Source organism: Spea bombifrons, chromosome 7, assembly GCF_027358695.1.
Source record: "Spea bombifrons isolate aSpeBom1 chromosome 7, aSpeBom1.2.pri, whole genome shotgun sequence".
Lineage (NCBI taxonomy): Eukaryota > Metazoa > Chordata > Amphibia > Anura > Pelobatidae > Spea > Spea bombifrons.
Window position 1 is genome coordinate 4,276,001 of NC_071093.1, and position 27,350 is coordinate 4,303,350.

At 44.7% G+C, this 27,350-nt stretch overlaps 1 protein-coding gene across 1 annotated transcript; it reads right to left on the reverse strand.

Moving 5' to 3' along the window:
• Position 1: 1 nt before the first annotated feature.
• Positions 2 to 27,349, reverse strand: LCT (lactase). The gene is made up of 17 exons (XM_053471199.1): positions 26,785 to 27,349; positions 9,934 to 10,004; positions 9,727 to 9,801; positions 8,952 to 9,066; positions 8,673 to 8,751; positions 6,957 to 7,632; positions 6,159 to 6,804; positions 4,466 to 6,016; positions 3,548 to 3,816; positions 3,106 to 3,396; positions 2,700 to 2,898; positions 2,147 to 2,349; positions 1,774 to 1,883; positions 1,358 to 1,492; positions 993 to 1,213; positions 568 to 804; positions 2 to 316 (listed from the first exon to the last, which is right to left on the reverse strand). The coding sequence occupies exons 1-17, from the start codon at positions 27,347 to 27,349 to the stop codon at positions 84 to 86; spliced, it is 5,676 nt and encodes a 1,891-aa protein (XP_053327174.1). The 3' UTR covers positions 2 to 83.
• Between the last annotated feature and the right edge of the window lies 1 nt (position 27,350).

Genomic DNA, 27,350 nt, shown 5'->3' on the forward strand with positions numbered 1-27,350 from the left:
ATGTTTCTAGCTGCAAATTTATTCATTCGTACAGATCGGCCCGAGATAACGGAACACGCGGCATATGTCTGTAGAATCTAAAATTATTGCGAGCGCTTCAGTTTCTTTTTGAGCTTTGAGTACAGAACGGAAAGCAAGACAACACCTAAAACGGCGGTAATTAGAAGCGAAAATTCCACGTATAAAGCGATCATGGCGTCCGTAGTAGAAATCGCTAATCCAAGGAAGTCCACGGTTCCGGTCCTGTCGTCTTCTGCGGGCCCCGTGATGGGATCTGTGTGGCCCCTAGTGGTTCCGGTTGGAACTGCAGACGTCCCTGGAAGAATAAAAAACGGGTGATATACTCAATGGCGTCTAAAGTCTTGGTAAAGCCCTGCCCCCCTCCCTTAGCCACACCTCCAACCACACCCCTTAAAACAAGGGCCCCTCCTTGTCCATCTTAAATGATAGAAAGTAACAATATAAAGACTGCATGCCAAGAGTCTTACTAATGTGTGGGGTGTAAATACTGGAGCGCATCGCCCGGCTCCGGGAAGAGTTGGAGCCGGACCCCCCTGTTTCACGTACCGTCCGGCTGCGGCTGGAGGCAGGAATGCGGCCCCTCTGCGGGATCCGGGAATCCGTTGCACTGGATCAGGGTTCTGTAATACTTTGTAGACTCTTTTGGGATACGCGGCAGAGAGGGGTCCGAATAGTTTGTGTAATACAAGCCGAACCGCTCGGAGTACCCTGCCGCCCATTCAAAGTTATCCATCAGACACCAGGCCGTGTAGCCCCGCAGGTCCACGCCGTCGTATTTCACAGCTAGAAAACCGATCGATTAAACCGTTATAAATCTTATATTGTTTCTTACTTCTCTGATTAAACCTACTCTAGAATCCTTGACATCAGTCAAAGAAGCAAAATATATATATATATATATATATACTAATAATTAGTGATTTATCCTTTTCAGTGAGGATTTATAATTTCTTTATAATTAACGGACCCACCTTTCAGGGCTTCGTTCACGTAACTCTTATAGTAATGTTCTCTCCACTTGTCGTTCAGGTTGGTTCCGCGTTCGGAAATTCCGTTTTCCGTTACGTAGATCGGGGGGTTGTTGCATTCTTCCTTTATCCAGTTCAATATTTTTCTGAAGCCAAATGGGGTCACTTTCAGCCAAGAAGAGCCGGAACCCAGCCAGGTACGGTCGGACAGCAGGTACACTCCTCTGTGATGCCAGGTAAATAAATAAACGTTAGGACCTCTTTGATCTGTCCATGAATTCGCGCGTTGACCAGGCATTCAATTATCCTCCCCAAATAGTAATGTTCTTAATTTCAAACACTTTCTCCAAGTGCTGACCGCGTCTTACCTGTCTGCATCAAAGGAAACCTCGTTTAAGGGGTAGTTGGTGGAGCCCACCAGAACGCTGGTGTAATGATTGAAGCCAAAGAAGTCGTAGGTTCCTTTAATCCTCTTCTTCTCGCTTTCTGTGAATTCTGGGAGTCTGGCGGGCGACACAATTTACTCGATTTAATTCTACCGCTTCTGTTCTCTATACAATTTCAGCATCCCGGATTATTATCCCTTATTATTCACGAAAGGATCTTGCGTAGATTTGCGTAGATTATATTATCTACATCGAAAATCCAATATCGAGTAGCACCTTTGCGGTGTGACGTTTAGCGAGCCCTCTATCTTATGAATGAGAATCGTATAAATAATTTGACTTAAACTACAGCAGGGATACAAAGTAACGCGCAGAGAGCGTATGGCGCGCGTTCCTACCGGGATGTTGGGAATCCTTGAAGGAGACTTCTTTCTCGTATAGCGGTTTTCATGATTTCATGGTAGTCGCCATTGTTGAAAATAGGATTTGCGAACCACCCTCCAAAAAACTACATACAGAAATAAAAAAAAAATTAAAAGTTATATATACTTACTGGATGTTATCTCCCTTAAATGGTAAAAATTGGCAATTATGGTCCAATAAATTCTACCTCTTACCACCCTTGACTTAGAAGATACTCGCAAACCAATGACTGAACGCACGCGTATATACTGTATATATAAATTGCAACAATATCGTTTAAGCATTAGTATAATAACATTGAAACAATAGATTTTCTGACGTCCTCTTTCGGGTACGTTGATGACATACCGCCAAGTATCTCTTTGTTGCCTCTACGTCCTCCTGTTTATATGGATTTATGGGATCGGCCCAGTCGGTGTTGATGGTGATGGATATGACGCCACCTTGTTTGGCTCGGTAGGTATCGTTGTACAGATGCCAGACCTCGGCGTGGGATTTGATGAGATTGTGCCCAGCCACGTAAGGGCCGACACCAGGTCTTGATGAAATCCCTTAATAAAATAAAAGACATACACTGTAGCATTTTATAATGACAGGCTTTATGTTTCCATAACTAATACCCTCAAACACATGTTTTTATTACCTCGCTACCTGCCCCTCTACACCGGCTGACACTATTCCTGGCAGTTTCGCTTTAAGCGTTAATCTCTCTCTCCAGGGTAGATTGTAAGCTCACAAGAGCAGGACCCACTTCTCCTTCTGTACTAGTATGTTTTAACGCATGCTAATTATATCTGCGCATGCATGCGTATCCCTGGCTATACAGTCCAGTGCTGAAGTCAGCAACGCAATCTCCCCCTTTAAACCCAACCCCGTAACTGGTATAAAACAGCGGTTGTACCTGGGGCAAATGAACCGTATCCGTATCCAAGATTGGCGACGATATACGGTTCGTTGTGGGTTATCCAGAACTTCACTTTGTCTCCCAATCTCTGGAAGAGCAGCTCCGAATACTCCTTAAATCTCTGCACGATGGTTTCGTTCTCCCAGCCTCCGACGTCTTGTAACGCTTGGGGGAGATCCCAGTGATAAATGGTTACCTAAAAAACAAAGCAATGGTAATGGTAATGGTAAGCGGAGGGGATGTGGCCATCGGGGACCCTTCTTCACACTTGGTGGATTTATCCCCATTTATCCGGCATTTGCCCTTCGCTATCCCAAATCGACAAATTTCCCCACACAGCCTCAATAGAATTCCGTTGCGTTTGTAGTAAATATGGCGAGAATGGACTGAATGCGGCACTTACCTGTGGCTTGATATTAGCGGCCAAAAGACCATCGATAAGTCTCACGTAATAACTTAGCCCGGCTTCGTTCACAAAGTTTGTCGTCCCGTCTGGTAGGACTCGTGGCCAAGAGATAGAAAACCGGTAGTGTGTCACCTTCAGGTTCTTAATTAATTCGATGTCCTCCTCCACCCTGTTGTAGCTGTTGCAGGCGATATCTCCGGTATCGTCGTTATCAATGGTGTTGGGCGAGTGTGTAAACTGGTCCCAGATGCTCAGCCCTTTACCATCGGCCCTCCAGGAGCCTTCAATCTAGAGATCGTGAAAAAAAGATCGCATTAATTACGGATTCATGCCCGAGGGTCCTCAGCCTTTGGCCATTTCTTTTATGACATTGAGTAGAATTATTTAATATGTCATGAAATGGGAACATCTTCCAGCGTTTCTCTGTAGAGCGTCTGACCTGGTAAGATGAGGATGCTACGCCCCATGCAAAGTCCGAGCGGAATTCCCCGTAGAGAAATTTGTCTTCTTTGTCTAGGGGGATCCCTTTATTGCGAACAACGTCCGCGTAGTAAATGGCAGAGCGTTTGGGGGTCCTGGGGCGGCTGGGGTGCTGGAAATCCACGTGGTGCAACCCAAAGCGCGCGGTGTAACCGAAGGTCCATCCAAAGGTGTCCATGAGCGACCAGGCTGTGTATCCTTTTAGGTTCACCCCGTCCATGCTGTGAGCTGAACGGAGAGAAGGTTGGATGGAAAAAGGTTACAAACGAGTACACGACCCAACATCATCACCTGAAGACCAGACCCAAGGCGGCACCCCAGCTACCCCCTTAATGAGGCTGTGCGTCCTTGGCAATGGCGCACCGGGGGGTCTGATATTTTAAGAGGCAATACCCCCCAAGCTTTGGGGCAAAGGGACTCCTGCCCTAGGACTGGTTGGCAATGGTCAGAATATGGTGCCTACCTTAATTGATAGATAAATGATTATTTGAGCAATTATTTTCTGGGTGTTCACCAATTCATTCATTTTAGATAAATGTAACCAAATATCATATTAAATATGCAAATAAATAAATATTTGTATAAACTGCATATGCCAATCAATCCGTGGTTGGCTGCCCAGAGCTCCCCCTTTCTCCTGGGGGGTGTAGCTGCAAAATAGGGGTGGGTCTAGATGCATGTGGAGGAGTGGCTAGCTCCTGTTAGACTTTAAACGGTCTGGAGATGGGCGGAGACTTGGCAGGAGTGGGCAGGGAGTGGGTGGTGCTCTGGGGGGAAGCCAGGGAAGCAGTGACTACAAGTGAATCCCAGGAAGTTCTCCTATTTTATTACTTATTTTGTTATGAGACATATAATAAATTATCAAACAACTATTTACCTTTTAAAGCTTCATCTATGTACGTTTTAAAGTAAAATATACGGCTGGTGTCGTCAAAGTCCGGCTCGCTATTTGTGGAGACCCCATTCTCAGTGATATAAATTGCGGTGTCGCCATATTCTTCTCTTATCCAGTTAAGAAGCCTTCTGAGTCCCCACGCCACCGCTCTGTGCTCGTTAACGTGTGTTGTTGGCCAATCCTGAGCAACTTCTTCCAGGACGTCCATATCTTCCTTCACCGAGGCCGGGTTAAAACGAGAAGTTTTGTGAGTAATTGTCTTCGTGGAATAGATGTTTATACAGAAAACATCAGCCGTTCCTCGGATCTCTGCTTTCTCTTCTTCTGTAAAAACAGGTAATCTGGAAGAATGAAGTCCCTGTAATTCACTTTTATTTGCCACTTGCCACTTCATGACATCCGGGTAGTCGCCGTTTTTAAAGATCGGGTGAGCAAACCATCCCAATGTAAATTGCAGGTAGCGGTCGGCTGCTTCTATGTCTCTCGGGTCTTTGTAGTTTTTGGGTTCGACCCATTCTGTGTTGAGGCTGAGAGAAATGACGCCTCCTTGGCTTTGCCGATATTTCTGGTCGTAGGTGTGGTACACCTTGGCGTGGGCTTTCAGGAGACGACGAGCCACTCTGTAAGGTGCATAGCCTGGGTCATTGGCTTGAGGTGGGAAAATACCCAACCCGTATCCCGCTGTGACAACGCTGTGGGGCTCATGAATGGTTATCCAGAATTTGACCCGATCGCCAAAGGTATTAAAACAAAATTCAGCGTAGCTATGAAATGCATCAGCCAACAGGTCGTTCTCCCAACCGCCCAAGTCTTGAAGTGCTTGAGGCAGGTCGAAGTGGTAAAGGGTTACCATAGGAGATATGTTGTTTGCCAACAGGCCGTCAATGAGTCTATTGTAATACTCAACCCCTACGTCATTAGGGGTACCTTGGCCAGTTGGAAAGATACGAGACCAAGACAAGGAAAACCTGTAGCTAGTTACCCCTAAGGACCTCAGCATGTATAGATCAGCATCCAGTTGGTGGTAACTGTCACAGGCAATGTCCCCATTACCATTGTCCGCAATATTCCCAGGAACGTGAGAAAACGTGTCCCAAACACTAGGTCCTCTTCCATCGGCATTCCACCCACCTTCGACCTGATAAGCCGAGGTGGAAACTCCCCATTTGAAATCATCCGGCAGCGTGGCGTGGAAATACATATCTCTTTCAAAAGCACTCTGACCTGAAAATTTCTCCCATACGACTTTAGCCTTTGAGGGAACTTCTGACGCGGGAAGAGGTGCTGCCTTGTCTCCACGTGGCCACTCTGCCCCAGGAGTCAGTGCCTTCTTCTTGGTCTGCGGGAAACCATTACTCTCAATAATGTTAGAGAACAAATACGCAGATTCTTTGGGGGTTCTTTGCCTGTTTGCATTTTCAAAATCCACGTAATGTAACCCAAACCTCTGGCTGTAGCCATCAGAGCCTTCAAAGCCATCCAGGAGGGACCTGACGATGTATGAATTTACTGACACACCATCGACGTTCACCGCTATAAACAAAATGGGGGATAAACATCAGAAATAATAAGATGTTTCCAGAAGATGAGATAACAGTTATGAGTAATATGATAGTGCTAAATGAACCAATAAATAATAATAGTATTTTTAGTTAATAGTTCTTTCCAACATTACCTTTTAAAACCTCGTTGATGTAGGCGGTTAAGTAGTCCATTCTGGCCATGTCATAAAACGCCTCTCCGTCGTATGTTGTCGGCATTCCGTTCCCAGTTATGTATATTGGAACGTTGTCTTTTGCATATTCTTCCTTCACAAAGTTCAGCAGCCTCCTGAAGCCCCAGGGGGCCACCCGGATCCACGGAGAGGCAGTTTCAGGCCACGATGGATCCACGTGGGCTGTGAAGTCCCCAATGTTATGGTATTCGGGATCACAGCTGGCGCTCTGGGAGGTGTTGACCAGCCTGGAGGTGTAATGGGAGATGCCAAGGAAGTCGGCCGTGCCACGGATTTGGCTTCTTTCCTCCTCTGTGAATACGGGCAACGGGGAAACTGTGTTGGGGCATTGTTGGTGTTTCTGTTGTATTTGGGTTTTAAGAACCTCGGGGTAGTCACCGTTGATTAAAATTGGATGGGCAAACCAGCCAAGCATGAACTGAAGGTAGCGCTCAGCGGCCGTCACATCCTCAGGGTCAGTGGGCGACGCTGGTTCTGCCCAGTCTGAGTTCAGAGAGACCCCCACTTGGCCATTCTGTTGGGAGCGGTATTTATCATTGTAGACATGCCAGGCTTTAGCGTGGGCTTTCAAGATGTTATGAGACACCTAACAGGGAAACAAAAACACATAAAAACAATGAGGTGACCTTATGATAAAGCAACCACCAGCAGCAGCTTCCATAAAAATCACCGCTTTCGACATTTACAATTACAATATATAGAAAAACCCAAACTTCGGTATTCTTTGATGATTTATACCTTGTAGGAGGCATTCCCCGGTTCCTTAATCCCAGGGGCATGTTCTCCAGTGCCATAGCCAGCATAGCTTACAACCCAAGGTTCATGGAAAGTGATCCAAAACTTCACTCGATCGCCAAAACTTCGAAAGCAGTAATCGGCATAATCCGCAAAGGCGTCAACAATACTGTCATTCTGCCAGCCCCCGAGGTCCTGCAAAGACTGGGGCAGATCCCAGTGATACAAAGCGACCATGGGCTCAATGCCGGAGTCCCGTAGGCGGTCAATTAATTTATTGTAGTATTTAACCCCTTTGGTATTCTCTTTCTCTTTACTCCCTGTTGGAAAAATCCTAGACCAAGATATGGAGAACTGATACATTTTGGTCTGGAGCCCGTTCAGAAGGTACACGTCGTAGTCGATCTTGTGGTAGCTGTCACTGGCCACGTTGGCGGTTGCGTTTTTGTCGGTGTGGCCATGCTGCCCAAGCGTGTCCCATATAGTCTGACCCTTCCCTTCTTCTGCCCAACCTCCTTCCACTTTGAAGGCCGCCGTAGATGCCCCCCACCTGAAGCCACTGGGAAAGGTGTCGTGCAGAAAGGCGTCTCTGTCCGGTGACGTCTGATTGGAGAATTTATCCCAAACCGTATTATACGACGAGCGAGCGGCTGATGGCTTCCCTTGTGAGTTTTCCGCTCTACATAAAACACAAGGAAACAATTTATTTCAGGAGAAGTGGGTTTTTTACTAGGTACATATCTTATGATTTATTTTGAAAGCCAACTAGTCATAGCTTTTAGTATAAGTGAATTATTTTAGTAAAACGACCTATACCGTGTGTGTTGTTTGGAAGATATTTAATTTCAAAGTTCGCCTAATGGAAGCGTCTATCAGTGGCAGCTTGTGGCACGACCAGCATTATCTATGCAATCTCCTGTACTGAAATTTCTTTCCCACCCATCCACTTTAAATGCTGCCGGAACCCATTAACAACAGCCAGCAGGTTCACAAAAAGCAGGAGATAACTTAATGGGGGGAATAAGGGCCGCCATCAGAAATTTTGGAGCCCCTTACAGAACAAAGGGTCTGGGCGCTCCGGAGCCCCACCACAACCAGGATTTTCCAATTCTTTCATGCCAAAGATGGCACAGACAATCTATTTGGTGAACTGACAAGCTGTCTGGCGACAAAGATGGCACCGACAAGCTATTTGAGGGCTAAGATGGCCATGGGGTCTCATTACAAATTGTAATTGTTATTTTTTGTTCCCAGAACGCACCATACCTCACCTTGTTTGCAGCATTTTTCAACCACCTTCCCGCCGCTCTTGGATCAAGTCTCAACATGTCATCCAGTCCCACCGGGCAGATGTCATTGAGACATGACCGGAGACTCGCTCCCACCGGCCCCCTCTAATTGGTGATCCTGTAGTACCGGGATCACGAGACTTTGTCTCCCCAAACAAGCCCCCCTGGACAGCCGGGCCCCCCAGGACAGTCGGGCCCCTTACAACTGCAATAGTTGAACCCCCCTGATGGCAGCCATGGTGGGAATATTCATGCAGGTCTTGAGGACAGGAAGTTAAGATGCTTCGCCCCATGGCGCGCGTTTAAATACAGATTTCTTGCGACTTTTAATCTGTAATCACACTTGAACGGGCTTAGTTACTGTGTAAAGATGTATAACATGTAATGTGACGTAAATATACTTTCACTCAAATACCAGGAGCTCCCGTACCTCTGCTTGCTGTCAGGCGACTCGCCTTGAAACGCGCTGATGTCATACCCCATGGGCACTGCGCCAGAATTCATCACCGCTGCAAGAATCAAACATGTTAATAAAACCTGTCCGAAGTGTTTGAACACAGATGAACTGGTTTTAATAAGGGCATTATTCTAACAAATGTATCGTTGGGGAGCCTTTACAGTAGAATGTTTGTGATCAGCTAGAAAGGTTTAAATATCAGATATTCTCCCGGTTTCCGGTGATGCCCTCCCGCTGTTCCATTCCATTTACCTTCCAATACTTTGAAAGCTGATTTATATTTTCTTTCCGCGGTGACGGAATTACAGCCACTCAGCCGTAAACTGAAAACCAAGACGTCCCGACGCTCCCCAACTTTCTGCAAAACCTGCAAAGAGGAAAGAACTAGAATGAGCGTGAGCCCCGTATACAAAAGGTAAGTGCACCCTCAGGGTAACGCAAACAAGAATTGGTGGGAGGTTCATGGACAACTGCGACGAACACTCAGACCACATAGCGTGTGTGTGACTGGGTGGGGCAATGATAAAGCCACTCCCCTTATGTTTGATACACAAACATTCTACTCTAACAAATATATTCCATATATGGAGTCTGCGAATTGATTTTAGAATTTTTATTAAAAAAATATTTTAAAAAAAACAAAATAAGGTGAAATTTACATTACAAAAAGTGACATGCCTAGGGGCCACAAGCCAAAGGGCCGGTGGATAATCCTACATGATCTTCAATGTTTATATTATATAATTTTTTGGAACATTTATCCCATTATATTTTCTGGTACTCCTCTGCTGAATTGATACTTTTGCCTCCACGGGGCAAATTTACCTAAACCCTTTGACAAAGGATCAGTAATGGCTCCCACTCACCCTCGTAGACCCTCGTGGGTGGGAAGTATGTCTTATAGCCGAAAGCTCTATTCTCCAAGCCTGTTCACCACCAAGCGAAGACTCAAGCCCACCGACTCAAGCCCACCGATTCAGGCCTGTGAATTATTATCGCCCCCCCCCCTTTAGGATTGAATCCTCACCTGTTCCTCCGCGATCAGCGGGGCGTTGTCATGGCAGTTGTAATTTATGTTCAAAGCAACAAAATCAACAGTTTCCTGAAATTTAAGAAAATATGAAAATTGAGAGGTGGACAATGGTTTTAAGGGCAATAAAAATGCAAACGGAAATAGAGAGAGCGAAAGGAATCTCCGTTAATTATCTTATTACAAAGAACTTATTATATTTACCAGGAGCGTGAGGCCAGAGGCGAGGCAGGCGCTCAGCGCGGACGGATCCAGAGCCAAAGACAGTTTTCCACCTGAAAATCGAGAGAATATTTTACCACCTGATGTTTGGTGATTGTGTTGACACGATGAAGAAAGGTTCTGGAACGCAGCGGTGCTTTCTGTTCCCCTCCTAAATAATGGTCATACCTGGGAACTCTCTGGGTCTTGCGCGAAGACTCCAGGTGAAGCCCTGTCTCTTTGGTTCTCTGGGTGAAGGCGGTAGTCCTCTGGGGCGAGGGACCGGCATGTAGGCATTTTCCTCCCGCCCTGTACAGTTTTAATGTTTTTGGAGCAATTCCTCATCCCTCATGTGGAAACAACTCCACGCGAAGAACCTTACAAAACAGGTTTGAGATGCTCATGGCCTGTCCTACGGTGCGGCTTGGCTTAGGAGTATCTAAAGCTTTAGCTCTCTTGTGCCACAACAGGGGGGGGAATCTCCATCTACACATCAGTCTGATCCCAGAACAAGTCCAGAGGTCCAGAGTCGAAACGTGAGACAAATGCCCCCCTGAAGATGGGACCCAACAGCCCCAGACACATGTCTTGGCCTCATCCACGGAGTCAGGTTGGGCTCCCACTGGGGAGGAGGTCCACGTCTAGACACGTGGTGGGGGTCCCAAGACATCCCCGAAGGGTGAAATATCACAAAACAAGACTGAGATGCTGACCAAAAACAGACAGCCGCTTCATAGCCTGTCCTCTCATGGGAGGATCTCAAGCCACCAGCCTGAAGAGGGAAGCTGCAGCCTGGGAGTTCCCAGTTATGAAAGCGACTTTCAAAACTTTCTGCCCAAGTATTATTTCTCAGTTATACTGTTACTTTTAACACTAAAATAATAATAATAAAAAAAATAATAAAAGCTTAATTAAGTATTCTTTTAACCTTCTTTTGGATCAAAAACAGAAGGAATGTAGAAGGAATGAACCTGAAGCCCTTAAGTAGTTTTATAACCTAAATTACTGAGTTACGTATCGTACACGTTATGTATTCTGCCGAAGGTCGCCGTGTAAGGACATACGTTACGTTGATAAGTAATGCATTTTTAAACGTAATAAATGATCTATTATCATCGATGCCGGTATATAATTCCTGTTATCTGTGCTCAAAGTTCAGAGGCAAATTGTGTTTATTGGTTATTACGAGATTATATAATAGTTTGTGGGGGAGACACGTGTTTATTAATCTCGATTAGTTTAAATCTCTGGAGCGTCATCTTTTCACTGTGGTGTCGGGGGAGGGGGGAGTTAATTTTTATTAGTTTAAATCGGAATTTGTGCAAAGTGGGCTGAATTTGGATAGATTCTAAGTCATTTAATTCTCCCATAGATTCCAAACTTGGAAAACTAAATGGAACATTAGAAACCGAATTCCTAAAACCGCAGAATGGCCAAACACTTTCCCAAAAATCTTCTTTTTATCTGTATAAAACTTTGCTTTGTTCATAATTTACCCGGGAATGCTTAATTGTCATGTGACGCAAACAGCAGTTTTTGTGTTGTGTTTATAAAAGGAATAAAATGACAAATCTGCAAAAGTTTTGATGCTATTGGCAAACCTGATCAGTTTTGATGATAATACAGAGAACTGTTTCTGCAAACGGCCGGAAGGCATCGAACCCCAAAGCAGACCCCAAGTTCCTCACCTTGTGTGGCGTATTTGCTGCGATACAGGTGGCGAGTTCTCTCGTGCGCTGCGATCACAGCCTGCAGGCTTTCGGGATTTGTTCCGTCATCCGACCAAATATTAAAAGTAATCCAAGTGTGAACCAAATCCCCGAAAACTTTAAAGGCGAAATCGGCGTATTCTACGAAAGCATCAGGCGAGCCGCTCCGGTCGCGCCACGGACCTCCCTGTAAGATCCCCACCGGTTTAACGTTGGCGTCGGCGAGACGCTGGAGAAGCTTCCGATAGCAGAGGACCTGCGGCTCGTCGGCCTCGCGATGGCCGCCCTTCAGGAGAACGCTCGGTTCTAGATTGACTTTATAGTGGGTGACACCGAACCTCTGCAGAAAGGCAAGCTGGTCTTCAAATTCCCGCAAGACGCCTTCATGACATCCAACGATCGGCGTCACCTCGTTAGAAACATCCCCGCTATCGCTCGGTAACGGTCCGGCGACCGCAAGGAGGTTTTCAACCGATTTCAAGTTAAATCCTTGGCACAGATAAGGGAGAAGAACTAGAAGGATCCCTGTCCGTCCCGGCCCCATGGTAGACACAATGTATCCCAGGACAGTGAAGAAGGCATTTATACTATAACTAAAGCCATAAAAGAGGAGCATCTGACCTGCTCTGTGTACGGCTCAGATAAGAATACTGCTGAGATACAATGTATTCGGTGATAAACAGGAACGTCCGGAGGAGAAACGCAGAAGGCAGAAGAAGAGTATTTCAATTTATAATAAAAGCGTATAACTTGTGCGATTGGGGCACCGGTTTATCTTAAATGACAAACACCTGGAGCGCACAAGCTGGAGCTGTGGGGAAAAAATATATTTTTGTGGTTTTAAGATGTGGAGACCAAACACAGAAGGCCCGTCAGTGCCATTGTGATTGCTTGACTTTTACTATAGTAATCATTTGCAAGCGATTTTCATCACCAAATGATATCATTGAGATATAAAGTATCCTTAATGTTTTGTGGGGGGGGGGAACACAACTTCTCAGGAGGAATTTAGGAGAACTTGGCCTGAGAGCAAAGCTCCTCAAGAAACAGGTTCTAGGCAGGCTTCTAAATTCTGAATGCATGGAACGATCAGGAACGATGAGGCTTGTGAGGTGAATCCAAGGGCCCCACCAGTAACTGAGTACACTGACAACACTTTTTTGGTGATAAGTGCTATAGAAGGTGTCACAGATACTTTGTATCCAGCTAGAAGCTCCTTGTTTGATCAGATCGGACACGGAAGTAACTTGAATGGAAACGTTGGCAGAACATTGAAAACCTTCAGCTTTGAGAAAGAAACTATGAACCAAGCTCTTCTCAGATAAAAACCTTAAATAAAAATTTACATAAAGAGCATTTTGTAGCCTTCTGGGTGGTTTGGAGGCACAGAGCTCAGGGATATGACATGGCTGTGATGGATGGGGGCCACCATCGGCCTAGACCGAAATCCCTGGCAATTATATAAGCTCATCTTTTTGTTTGGTGCATTCGGTGAATCTTGCAGTGATAACCATGCTGCTCTGCACTCATTTCTTTAATCATCTGTCTGAAAATAAACCGAGAAGTTCTCTCTAACGCGTTGGATCACGTTCGTTATTTCTGTGGCAGAACTCGAGCCCTGAATGCCGATAACTGTGCCTAAAAATATCTTTTATATTCTATATCGGGTGTATTATGTCAGTGCAATAAAATGATTTGGTTTCTCGCTGATAAGGGAAATGAATAAGCACATATTATCTAATCCTCCGGTGAGAAGGTCGTTCTCTTCACATGTACCTGCCCAGCATCGAGTGAAGCCTGGAGCCGTCAGCTCTTCAGACAATCAGGACCCCTTCTCTTATTGTTAGTTATTCTACGTCAGGGATTCAACCCCCGTCCCAATCACCAATTCCCATTATTATTTAAAAAATGACCCTAAAAATGAAATTTGCTAATATTCCAGACAAAAAGGACAATTCCCCTTCTTCTTAAGATCCTTGCAATAAATACATCTTAATAGTTAATAGTTTTCACCACGGGAGACCCATTGTTAGATTGTTCAGATGGGTGAAGCCAGGAACCCACCATCCTAGCGACCCTTCTATGAACGTTCCATATGAAAACCACATTGACCCGTTTGAACGTAAAGATATTCTGACTTGTCACCTGTATTCAAGCAGGAGTTTCAGCCGCGAGAATATAAATTGGGTTTCTCAGATATCATTAAATACAAACTCCAGACTCTGAGGATCTGAAGATCTGCCCATTCGCTCTGAAGTTGGGCTAAAACCTTTGAGATTCAGGGAAAAACCTGATTATCGGTTCACAAATGCCACGGACACAACAGGCATCGAAATGACAAAAAAAAGGAACATATAGATTCTGATTGACCGCTTAATATTTATTGTGAGACTCTTTATTTGTAATTTTAGATGTAGTCATGGAAACAAGACGGTCTAAAATAACTGTGATTTCTTAAATTTCTTTTTTAACTTGCTGTACAGAACGGAAAGCAAGACAACGCCTGAAACGGCGGTAATTAGAAGAGAGAATTCCACGTATAAAGCGATCATGGCGTCCGTAGTAGAAATCGCTAATCCAAGGAAGTCCACGGTTCCGGTCCCGTCGTCTTCTGCGGGCCCCGTGATGGGATCTGTGTGGCCCCTAGTGGTTCCGGTTGGAACTGCAGACGTCCCTGGAAGAATAAAAATGGTTGAAATACTCGATAGGTCGCAATCGCGTCTAAAGTCTTGGTAAAGCCCTGCCCCCCCTTAGCCACACCTCCAACCACACCCCCTAAAACAAGGGCCCCTCTTTGTCCATCTTAAATGATAGAAAGTAACAATGTAAAGACTGCACGCTGATAAAATAACGTGTGGGGTGTAAATACTGGAGCGCATCGCCCGGCTCCGGGAAGAGTTGGAGCCGGACCCCCCTGTTTCACGTACCGTCCGGCTGCGGCTGGAGGCAGGAATGCGGCCCCTCCGCGGGATCCGGGAATCCGTTGCACTGGATCAGGGTTCTGTAATACTTTGTAGACTCTTTGGGGATGCGCGGCAGAGAGGGGTCCGAATAGTTTGTGTAATACAAGCCGAACCGCTCGGAGTACCCTGCCGCCCATTCAAAGTTATCCATCAGACACCAGGCCGTGTAGCCCCGCAGGTCCACGCCGTCGTATTTCGCGGCTACAATGAAGTCATGAGTTTTTTTAAACTGTTACATAGTAATTGTAACATTCTACCCCTGAGCCAAAAATCAAAATGAACAAAAACAAATGCAAAACAATATCCCAAAAATGACTTAAATAACCTGCGGGAGAAATCTCCATCTTCACTCGCTGTTACCGAGTCAACGCCACCAGAACCCACGTGAGAAACTGTGGTCTACTCTGTACCTTTAGCTGCGAGGAGATCGAGCGTCCCATCGCTCCTAATAATAATTTAATGCCAGGCTATATGGAATTTACAAATGGGCTTTAGCAGGGGCGTCCAACCTGCGGCCCTCCAGCTGCTGCAGGACTACATCTCCCATCCTCCTCAGCCAGCCCCTAAGCTGAAAGAGCATTGTGGGAGATGTGGTCCTGTAGCAGCTGGAGGGCCGCAGGTTGGATGCCCCTGGGCTATAGTGACCACGTTGCTCACTGGATATGGTGGGATACGTGTACAGCAGCTTATACTGCTTTCTGGTGGTCTGCTTGGTTAGCAAGAATGTTGATTTTTGTTTCTAAAAGCTTTCGTAAAGAGGAATAGATATTGAAGTGCTCTGCGAAAGACTTTTATATGCATTAAATTGCACAAAACTAAGCAAGCTAAAAATATCCCCAAGTAGCAATCCTTCCATTTACCGAGGAATACTAGTTACGGAGGCCGTGAATTGTAATCTGTCGCCCGTTACCTTTCAGGGCTTCGTTCACGTAATTCTTGTAGTAATGCTCCCTCCACTTGTCGTTCAGGTTGGTTCCACGTTCGGAAATGCCATTTTCCGTTACATAAATGGGGGGGTTGTTGTATTCGTCCTTTATCCAGTTTAATATCCTTCTAAAGCCAAATGGGGTCACCTTCAGCCAGATGGACCCTGAGCCGAGCCAGCTTCGGTCTGTCATGGGGTTGACTCCTCTGTGACGTATCAGATATAAATTCAGTTTAGTTTCCGTATTGCGACCGGCGTCTAGGTTTTCATGCTCCTCAAGCACCGGTTTGTGGTTTACCTTATGGGTTGTTGGGTAATTTTTGAGATACCCCCTGAATTAACTTGCTTTAGAAACCTCATTAAATGGCAACCAACATGCCCTTCATACCACAGCCAGTGTTAGAAAGCGTAATGATGCGATCGTGGTTGACTTTGAGATCAATTTGCTGCAGAATTTGGACATTTCCCCCCAGAATTCCGTAGTACATCACTGATATCAATGGGGATTGGGTATTGCCATGTCCCATATCTTACCTGTCTGCATCATATGATTGCACAGATTGGGGGAAATTAATAGGGGAGGCCAGGATGGTGGTGTAATGATTAAATCCAAAATAATCGTAGGTTCCTTTAATCCTCTTCTTCTCGCTTTCAGTGAATTCCGGGAGCCTAGCGTGCAATAAAATGTAAAAATATTAATAGCGTATTTTCATTTGTTATGAAATTAAATTTGTTTTAATGGCCAAGATCTCATCATCTAGAGCTACAGATACAAATCCAGTGACGGGCGGACTGTCGGGTTAAGGTGAGGTGGCGGTGATCGTGGTTGGAAACCATTGGAAAGACCTTATGTCTCCTTAATAAATGTATACTAGATTAGCATTAAAAATGGCGATTGAAGGCGAAAACTGAAGCTTGGATCAGGAGATCTAGAGAATGTTGTAAGGAAGGAAGACCGCCATGAGTGATTGGAAAGAGGGACAATGTCAACAATCAGAGAAGAGCTTTAAGAAGGAATAGAGCTCTGCGCATGTTGGATTTTGGAGTTCCATTCTTCTTGATATGTTTCTCCAGCGCTGGGGTCTGCAGATAGAACCTCTAGGGTCAGTATTTCAGTTACAGTGAGGAGCAGGAGAGATTACTGAGAACATCGTACCGTGATGTTGCCAGTCCTTGAGCGAGGCTTCTTTCCCTGATTCTGGATTTCATGATTTCATTATAATCACCGTTTTTGAAAATTGGGTTCGCAAACCAACCTCCATAAAACTAGGGCATAAAATGGAGAATCAAGTGTTTAATTTTTTAACATCTATTCACAGGCATATTTTATCTACTGCCTGTCCCCATGTTGGCGACGTACCATCATGTACCTCCTAGCTGCATCTATATCTTCCTGTTTATAAGGATTCAGAGGTTCTGCCCAGTCGGAGTTGATGGTGATGGATATGATGCCCCCTTGTTTGGCCCGGTAGGTATCGTTATACAGATGCCAGGCCTCTGCATGAGCTTTTATTAGGTTATGCCCAGCTACGTAGGGTGCCCGCCCAGGTCTTGAAAAAATTCCTTAAAATAATGAGAAATGGTAAAAATCTCCACCAAGTAACTTCACATACTTTAATGAAGGTAAATTCCAATGGATTATGGAGATTTCCAATGGAGAACTGAAACACCCTGCTTTCCGGTTACTCATACCCTCAATACAACGAGCTAAAACGTCCAATTAATATGTGTGGCCTTGATTAATAGAAAATCAGCTAAAATAAATTGATGAAGACTTGTTATTTGGCCCAGCAGGCAATCACATTGATAGTGATCCATTGGGCTGTTAATTTAAAGGCTTTTAATTAGCTATAGACATACTTTACCAATGATGTCATGGGTGGTCTCACATTCACTTGGCCAGTTTGGGTTGGCAGAAGTTTAATATGTGGAGTGGTAATTATCTGGGGTGCTCTGATTAAAAGTATGTAGAACACCATCTAGGTTTAAATATCCCAGATAACCAATATTGCATTGGTTGTCCAACTTTCCACCTTTTTCCGCCATTTTGTATTTATGATGATGGTGCCTAATAGGTCCTCAGTGCTACTAATTAACTGATTGATATATGCAATATTGAAATAGTCTTGTTAATTTTAAACATAATCACATATAATTTATATGCTATCGGGTGCTATGATTCTAGGTTGCCCATACCTGGTGCCGCTGAACCGTACCCATAGCCGAGGTTGGCGATGATATACGGTTCGTTGAGAGTTATCCAGAACTTCACTTTGTCTCCCAGTCTCTGGAAGAGCAGCTCCGAATACTCCTTAAATCTCTGCACGATGGTTTCGTTCTCCCAGCCTCCGACATCTTGTAACGCTTGGGGGAGATCCCAGTGATAAATGGTTACCTGAAAATAAAAATCTGATTTCTATCTTGGAAACTGGGATTGTGAACTGGAAATCTGGGTTTAAGAGATCTCCATTGTCTTGGCTTCTATGAACGTCTTCTCATATTGGCGTAGTGGGTCTCTTAGTTTTGTTTCTAAATGTCCAAGGTGGTATCTGTGCATTTTTAGAGGGACGTTAATTGAATAATTACCTGGGGTGTGATTCCGGCATCCAGAAGAGCATCGATAAGTCTAATGTAGTAACTTAGCCCTTTTTCGTTCACAAACTTTGTTGTCCCATCTGGGAGAACTCGCGGCCAAGAGATTGAAAATCGGTAGTGTGTGACCTTGAGATGTTTCAGCAAAGCTACGTCGTCCTCAACTCTGTTGTAGCTATCGCACGCCACGTCTCCGTTTTCATCGTTCCCAATTCTGAACGGAGAATGGGCAAACTGGTCCCAGATGCTCAATCCCTTACCATCGGCCCTCCAGGAGCCTTCGATCTAGTGATTTACATATGGAAAGGATAATTGTTTAGAGTCTGAGGGACACAACACTTACAAAGCATGTTTTCTTAATAATCTGCTTCATAAATCCACACTAACGTTGACCTTGCAAAACTATTCGCACATTCACTAATCTGTGAGTTGTTTGTGAGGACATGCGAATGCCTGAGACTTTTATTGCGAGTTACAGGCGAGGGTATGCAAACCTTTTCAGCTGAATAGACCAAGGTAGTCGTTATCGTATGGGTGTGCTATAAACAATAGGATACATAAGCCTTAATTATCCAGAGGGACCATCAGACTCTTAAAATGTTATGTAAAATGCATTTTGGGTCATATTCCTGGAAAGCAGTTTTGGTGCTTTCCAGCACCAAAAACATTCCATTGGTTTCCATAGCGCTCCTCATTTACCTGAATTTCCCCCAGTGAGTGGATTTTCTACAATGCGCCTACACCCTTCTTATCCGTACTTCTTGTTTCATTCTACAAAGTCCGTACCTGGTAAGCTGCAGACGCAACGCTCCAAGCGAAGTCTGGACGGAATTCCCCGTAGATAAACTCGTCTTCTTCGTCCAATGGGATGCCTTTGTTTCGTACAACTTCCGCATAGTAAATGGCAGAGCGTTTTGGGGTCCTGGGGCGGTTGGGGTCCTGGAAATCTACGTGGTACAATCCAAACCGCACGGTGTACCCCAGAGTCCACTCAAAGGTGTCCATGAGGGACCAGGCTGCGTATCCTTTTAGATTCACCCCGTCCATGCTGTGAGCTGAGCAGATAGAAGTTTCAGATAGGAAGGTTAGATAAGAGTATGGATAACGTTGGCCAAATTGACTTATTGGCATCCTCTCCACCCCTGATGCTTTATCTACTTAATTGTCCTAGGTGCTGCATTTCCCTTCTCTATAACCTACTCCACCAATGCATATTCCCTCTCCTAAACATTAAAAATGCCCCTTTGACATGTTTTCCATTCTTCCACCTGTCTCACCATCTTCAACAAACACCTCCATGGAACGCACCAACCAACGATATATTCAACTGAGGTCTCTTCCTTGTGGAACAGTCGTCTTTCACCTTGGCGGTCTAACTCATGTATTCAAAATTCTTTCCCTGCACAGATCTCATCCGTATCAACACCCCTTCCTTAAAATCATTTACCTTTTAAAGCCTCGTCAATGTAAGTCTTGTAGTAAAATATCCGACTGAAGTCATCCAGGTCAAGGTTATTATCTGTAGCCACCCCATTCTCAGTGATATAAACTGAGATATCTCCATATTCTTCTTTTACCCAGTTGAGCAGTCTCCGGAGTCCCCAGGCCACCGCTCTGTGGCCGTTAATTGCCGTTGATGGCCAATTAGCGTTTATTTCTTCGGCTATATCCATGTCATCTTGGAAAGACGCTGGATTGAGCCTAGCGGTTTTGTGAGTAATTGTCTTCGTGGTATAAATGTTTATACAGAAAACATCAGCCGTTCCTCGGATCTCTGCTTTCTCTTCTTCTGTAAAAACAGGTAATCTGGAAGAATGAAGTCCCTGTAGGTCACTTTTATTTGCCACTTGCCACTTCATGACATCCGGGTAGTCGCCGTTTTTAAAGATCGGGTGAGCAAACCATCCCAATGTAAATTGCAGGTAGCGGTCGGCTGCTTCTATGTCTCTCGGGTCTTTGTAGTTTTTGGGTTCGACCCATTCTGTGTTGAGGCTGAGAGAAATGACGCCTCCTTGGCTTTGCCGATATTTCTGGTCGTAGGTGTGGTACACCTTGGCGTGGGCTTTTAGCAGGCGGTGAGCTACATTGTAAGGTGCGGTACCTGGGTTGTCGCTCATTCCGGGCGGGAAAATACCCAAACCGTATCCAGCTGTGACAACGCTTTGCGGCTGATTAAAGGTCATCCAGAATTTGACCCGATCGCCAAAGGTATTAAAACAAAATTCGGCGTAGCTATGAAATGCATCAGCCACCAGGTCATTCTCCCAACCGCCCAAGTCTTGAAGTGCTTGAGGCAGGTCGAAGTGGTAAAGGGTTACCATAGGAGATATGTTGTTTGCCAACAGGCCGTCAATGAGTCTATTGTAATACTCAACCCCTACGTCATTAGGGGTACCTTGGCCAGTTGGAAAGATACGAGACCAAGACAAGGAAAACCTGTAGCTAGTTACCCCTAAGGACCTCAGCATGTATAGATCAGCATCCAGTTGGTGGTAACTGTCACAGGCAATGTCCCCATTACCATTGTCCGCAATATTCCCAGGAACGTGAGAAAACGTGTCCCAAACACTAGGTCCTCTTCCATCGGCATTCCACCCACCTTCGACCTGATAAGCCGAGGTGGAAACTCCCCATTTGAAATCATCCGGCAGCGTGGCGTGGAAATACATATCTCTTTCAAAATCACTCTGACCTGAAAATTTCTCCCATACAACTTTAGCCTTTGAGGGAACTTCTGACGCGGGAAGAGGTGCTGCCTTCTCTCCATGTGGCCACTCTGCCCCAGGAGTCAGTGCCTTCTTCTTCTTCGTCTGCGGGAAACCATTACTCTCAATAATGTTGGAGAACAAATACGCAGATTCTTTGGGGGTTCTTTGCCTGTTTGCATTTTCAAAATCCACGTAATGTAACCCAAACCTCTGGCTGTAGCCATCAGAGCCTTCAAAGCCATCCAGGAGGGACCTGACGATGTATGAATTTACTGACACACCATCGACGTTGACAGCTGTAAAGAAATAAGAACTATATATATATATATCAGAAGATAACATAAATACTGTATCTGCCTCTGTATACTAATTTACTTATCGTAATTAATCACCTATATTTTTAATACATTTAGTCATATATCTATATACATGTTTAGATACTTCTGTTCTGTGGGTGAACCTTCATTTATATATTTATTCCACCATTATATGGTTAATAAGAGGGAGTATAGAGATACAGCTTGGATTATTATATATAAAATGGGGAATAATTCATATCCTCTTAATTCTTGTAACATATGTAGAATCATTGATAGCGGCGGCCGAAGAGTAGCTCCTCTAATGTTATCTTTTTTTTTATTACATTTTTACTTATTAATTATTTAAGACAACGTGAAGATAATCCAAAGCTTTATTTAATTCCTTTACTGTGTTTGCAATACTTTTATACTTTTAATAAGTGATCATGTTACATAAAGGGTTGCTTTACCTTTTAAAACCTCGTTGATGTAGGCGGTTAAGTAGTCCATTCTGGCCGCGTCATTAAACACCTCTCCGTCGTATGTTGTCGGCATTCCGTTCCCAGTTATGTATATTGGAACGTTGTTTTTTGCATATTCTTCCTTCACAAAGTTCAGCAGCCTCCTGAAGCCCCAGGGGGCCACCCGGATCCACGGAGAGGCAGTTTCAGGCCACGAGGGATCCACGTGGGCTGTGAAGCCCCCAATATTATGGTATTCGGGATCACAGCTGGCGCTCTGAGAGGCGTTGACCAGCCTGGAGGTGTAATGGGAGATGCCAAGGAAGTCGGCCGTGCCACGGATTTGGCTTCTTTCTTCCTCTGTGAATACGGGCAACGGGGAAACTGTGTTGGGGCATTGTTGGTGCTTCTGTTGTATTTGGGTTTTAAGAACCTCGGGGTAGTCACCGTTGATTAAAATTGGATGGGCAAACCAGCCAAGCATGAACTGAAGGTAGCGCTCAGCGGCCTTCACATCCTCAGGGTCATTGGGCGACGCTGGTTCTGCCCAGTCTGAGTTCAGAGAGACCCCCACTTGGCCATTCTGTTGGGAGCGGTATTTATCATTGTAGACATGCCAGGCTTTAGCGTGGGCTTTCAAGATGTTATGAGACACCTAACAGGGAAACAAATATTTTGTCAACAATTTAGAACGCGATAAAGCAACCCATAAGTTCAATCAGAAGTCAATATGTTGACCAATTCACTGGCCAATGTAAAAAAAGGCATCAAGGGCCATTGGGAAGAATTGACTGTAAATTCTAGATGAGACGTCCAACTATGGAGTCTCCAGCCCTCAACACAGTCAATCCATCGTAGGATCTGTATAGATACACGGAGAAGCATGGCGTATGGCTTTGTATACAATATATCAGAGTATAATACAATGGTCCTATATGATAACTTCCCATTCCAAACCCCGATGTGTAATAGGCTGCTTAGACTGCATCATGGCGTCAATGTTTAGCTATGGGGGGGGTTTATGTTTAACGTTTAAACTCTTTAATTACTCTTTACCTTGTAGGAAGCATTCCCCGGATCCTTAATCCCAGGGGCATGTTCTCCAGTGCCATAGCCAGCATAGCTTACAACCCAAGGTTCATGGAAAGTGATCCAAAACTTCACTCGATCGCCAAAGCTTCTAAAGCAGTAATCGGCATAATCCGCAAAGGCGTCAACAATACTGTCATTCTGCCAGCCCCCGAGGTCCTGCAAAGACTGGGGCAGATCCCAGTGATACAAAGCGACCATGGGCTCAATGCCGGAGTCCCGTAGGCGGTCAATTAATTTATTGTAGTATTTAACCCCTTTGGTATTCTCTTTCTCTTTAATCCCTGCTGGAAAAATCCTAGACCAAGATATGGAGAACTGATACATTTTGGTCTGGAGCCCGTTCAGAAGGTACACGTCGTAGTCGATCTTGTGGTAGCTGTCACTAGCCACGTTGGCGGTTGCGTTTTTGTCGGCGTGGCCATGCTGCCCAAACGTGTCCCATATAGTTTGGCCCTTCCCTTCTTCTGCCCAACCTCCTTCCACTTTGAAGGCCGCCGTAGATGCCCCCCACCTAAAGCCACTGGGAAAGGTGTCGTGCAGAAAGGCGTCTCTGTCCGTTGATGTCTGATTGGAGAATTTATCCCAAACCGTATTATACGACGAGCGAGCGGCTAATGGCTTCCCTTGTGGGTTTTCCGCTCTACAAAAAAAAACAAAGGAAAATAACAATGTAGCAAACATTCATTAAGCTTTATTATCATTCTTCATTGTCATTTAGCTCCTCCCACAGCTGCCTCTACTGACTCTGGTAAAGTCATTGAGGCGGCAGCCAATCACGTGTTTTCTTGTAAAATATGAGGGGATGTTAACTGAGGGGGGGTCCTTCAAACACAGAATGCGGAGGGTGGGCTGCGTTGTGCGACGTTAATAGCTCACCTTTCCTGACTGACTGGTGGAGTATCTAAAAACCCGCTGACGTCATATCCTTTGAAAATTGCCCCAGATTTAACCACAGCTGCAAACAATAAAGACACGCGTTAGTTCTCATCCTATATAGATTCAGCGTTTGTTAGAATGGTCTGGAGTTTATTCCACAGAAAAAAAACAACTTACCTTCAACAACCTTAAAAGCCGGGATGTATCTTCCTTCTGCGTTTCCGGTATTACAGTCGCTCAGCCGTAAAGTGAAAACCATGACGTCCCGATCCTCCAAAATGTTCTGCAGAATAGAGCAACGTTACCGATCAGTGTCTATCTCTTTTTTTTTGTTGGGATTTACTTTTTTGTCAATAAATACGTTCTGTGTTGCATCGTTCTGGATTCTACCAAGTAAAAGAAGTTCTAAGAATCAGAAACACGCCTATGGGTGCTAATCTAATCGGGGCAACAAGGGTCCGGCTGATGAAAATAAAGCCTCTACGAGATGATGGCATTAAGGCCTTTGAGACCGGACCGGACTAGACCGGAGTGGGCCCTCGTGGCTCAATATACAGGACAGGAAACTTGCAGCATCGTTTTAGGAATTGGGGCCTTGTGAGCATGAGTTAGGACAACAGGAGGAGTGTGGGATAGGGCAGCTAGAGGAGCACAGAGCAGAGCAACAGGAGGAGCAAGGGACAGGGCAGCTGGAGGAGCACAGAGCAGAGCAATAGGAGGAGCATGGGACAGGGCAGCTAGAGGAGCACAGAGCAGAGCAATAGGAGGAGCATGGGACAGGGCAGCTAGAGGAGCACAGAGCAGAGCAACATCACATTGTATCTTGGAGACTTTCCATCCAGACTATATGACGAATCAAATAGGGTTTTGGAGATGTGGCCCTTTAAGGGGACGTTGGTCTTACCAGTTGCTCGTTGAAGCCCTGTAGCAGCTCGCCATCTCGACAATCGTAATTTACATTTAAAGCAACAAAATCAACCAACCCCTGAAACGATAAACATGGGTTTTTAATTTGGCCCTTTATGCATTGACACCGTGTTTTATTTTAGAAAGGATCATCTTACAATATAATATCCTCTTTCTGACATCATGACAATTGAGAAAACAAAATGCATACTTATTATGTTTTTTTTGGTGTTCATAAAGCTTCTTTTCAGTTAAAATTAACATGTTATTTACTGGACTGTTTCTAGGAAAGTTTATTAACTTCTTTTATATTTTTTTTGGTGGTTTGTGTTTTTAATTTTCATTTTTTAAAAACTAAGATATAACTATTGGATAAAATCGTATCTTCTTGTATTAAATAAAAATATTTATTTATAATTCATATAAAATAATATAAATTATATAAATATAATTTTTTTATGTGTGTAGAGCAAAATCTTATGTATATATATATATATATATATAACCAAGAGATATTGATCATATCTCTCATATTATCTTTATTATAAATTGGCTAGTAATCAGTAATTAATAAAAATAAATTAACGAATACAAGCTGTAGGTGGTTGTACCGCAATTTTAAAATTCTCCTTTAATTTAATATAATAGTAAGTACGAAAATACTGGCTAATATTTCCCACAATGTTTAACTGTTTAAGCACCAGTGAGAAAAATGCTTTGCACACCCACCCCTGGCACTGAGCTCATAAAAAAACCCATTTATTTTACCAGGAATGAGGGCCTAAGGGCCAGGCAGGCGCCCAACGTGGCCGGATCCAGAGCCAAGGACACTTTTCTACCTGAAAGGCAAGCAAATATTTGACGGTTACATGAATAGACGATAATATGGTGCACAAAACACGCTGAGTGGGTGGTAGAAGAGTGGAAGAGCCTCCCAGTAGAAGTGGTAGAGGGTAATACAGTGAGGGTATTAAACATGCATGGGATAGACAAATGGTTACTGATTCTAAGACGAGACCAACGACTGATTAAGGTTTGGGTTTACAGCAGGTGAAGCAGGTGACTAGACGGGGGCCGGATGGGGCCGATCTGCCGGCAGATTGTGTGTCTCTGTTGTGCCAAGACTGTAATATTTATTGTGTGGGATCTTCATATAACTAGGAGAGCAGGATCTCCTATATTTTCCGGGGTGTTCTCTCTGGACCTTTCTCCTACCCAAGCTCTTTGGGGATAGAATCTTGGGCTACCAGAGTTCCTTTTTTGCTTCTCATGTTTCTGGTATCCGTGTTCTTCACGTGTGACTCCGGTCACGCTGAGGATGCCCCACATAAAGAAGATGTAAAGGACCCGGGACGAGCCGACAGGGAAGGCAGGAGGAAAACAAACCTACAAACAAACTCAGGGGTCGTAGCCCAAAGCGGCAACCAAAACATGTTGACTTCCATCCTGATCCACGTCAGAAAACATTCCCGGCGAAGGGCTTATCGAAGCAATTAAGGATCCCAGATATCGCGCTCATCGGTAATATATTTCTTATCAGACTCATAAGGTATCACCATCTGTTATTGATACTTTTATCAGACGTAACTTATCTACGGTCAGAGTTCAAGGTGCATTCTTCTGTCACTTTGTAACAACCACAAAATCTTTATCAGGATCGATGAAGTAACAGATTGCGTAAATTACCGTATTCGTGCTCCTTTCATTAAAACGACACTCTGTCCCTTCTTATAAAATGTCACGATATATGAAGTCTATGTGTCGTTACTTATTAGAAAGAAGAATTTTAAGAATATATTTTGGGGGAAAGCACTAAACAGCGTGGGATTTTGGAGATTATTCCACACCGAGAACTTGGCTATAGTAACGCTTGTCCAGGTTTTAGTTGGGCTCGTTAAGCTCATCTCGTCATGGCAGCGGCCCACGGATTCCCCGTTAAACTCGGCCCCTGCTGGAATATAGAGCCCACAAGCCCCTTTGAGTCGGACCAGGATTTAACCCCTTCAGTATTAGTGTCCAGAAAATGACATATATAGAGATGAACGAATACCATAATGGTTTAAACACTAAAAGAATAAACGCAGGGTCAGGAACGCCATTATCTGTTTAATCTTGATTAGCGCATGCGCCGTACGCCATGAAAAGATTCTGCGGATGTTTGTTTTCAAAAGAGGAGCTTCCAGGAACAAAAATTAATAGATTTTTATGTCATTCATGTCTGGATGCATCAATGACATATTCCATGCAATTGCCTAGATTCACATGTAATGAAATCCATAAAATAAATCAACCCGCCGCCCAACAATAAACCTGAAGCCCTCACCTTGTGTGGCGTATTTGCTGCGATACAGGTGGCGCGTTCTCTCGTGCGCTGCGATCACAGCCTGCAGGGTTTCGGGATTTGTTCCGTCATCCGACCAAATATTAAAAGTAATCCAAGTGTGAACCAAATCCCCGAAAACCTTAAAGGCGAAATCGGCGTATTCTACGAAAGCATCAGACGAGCTGCTCCAGTCGCGCCACAGACCTCCCTGTAAGATCCCCACCGGTTTAATGGTCGCGTCGGCGAGACGCTGGAGAAGCTTCCGATAGCAAAGGACCTGCGGCTCGTCGGCCTCGCGATGGCCGCCCTTCAGGAGAACGCTCGGTTCTAGATTGACTTTATAGTGGGTGACACCGAACCTCTGCAGAAAGGCCAGCTGGTCTTCAAATTCACGCAAGACGCCTTCATGACATCCAACGATCGGCGTCACCTCGTTAGAAACATCCCCGCTATCGCTCGGTAACGGCCCGGCGACCGCAAGGAGGTTTTCAACCGATTTCAAGTTAAATCCTTGGCACAGATAAGGGAGAAGAACTAGAAGGATCCCTGTCTGCCCCGGCCCCATG

What these genes read in the sequence shown, in the direction of transcription:
- LCT (XM_053471199.1), bottom strand. Translation starts at nt 27,349, where the DNA reads ATGGGGCCGGGGCAGACAGGGATCCTTCTAGTTCTTCTCCCTTATCTG. An exon ending in CAAGGATTCCCAACATCCCG is followed by an intron (nt 1,493 to 1,773) that starts GTAGGAACGCGC and finishes GTCGCCCGCCAG; the next exon opens with ACTCCCAGAATTCACAGAAA. An exon ending in CCTCCAGCCGCAGCCGGACG is followed by an intron (nt 317 to 567) that starts GTACGTGAAACA and finishes TTATTCTTCCAG; the next exon opens with GGACGTCTGCAGTTCCAACC.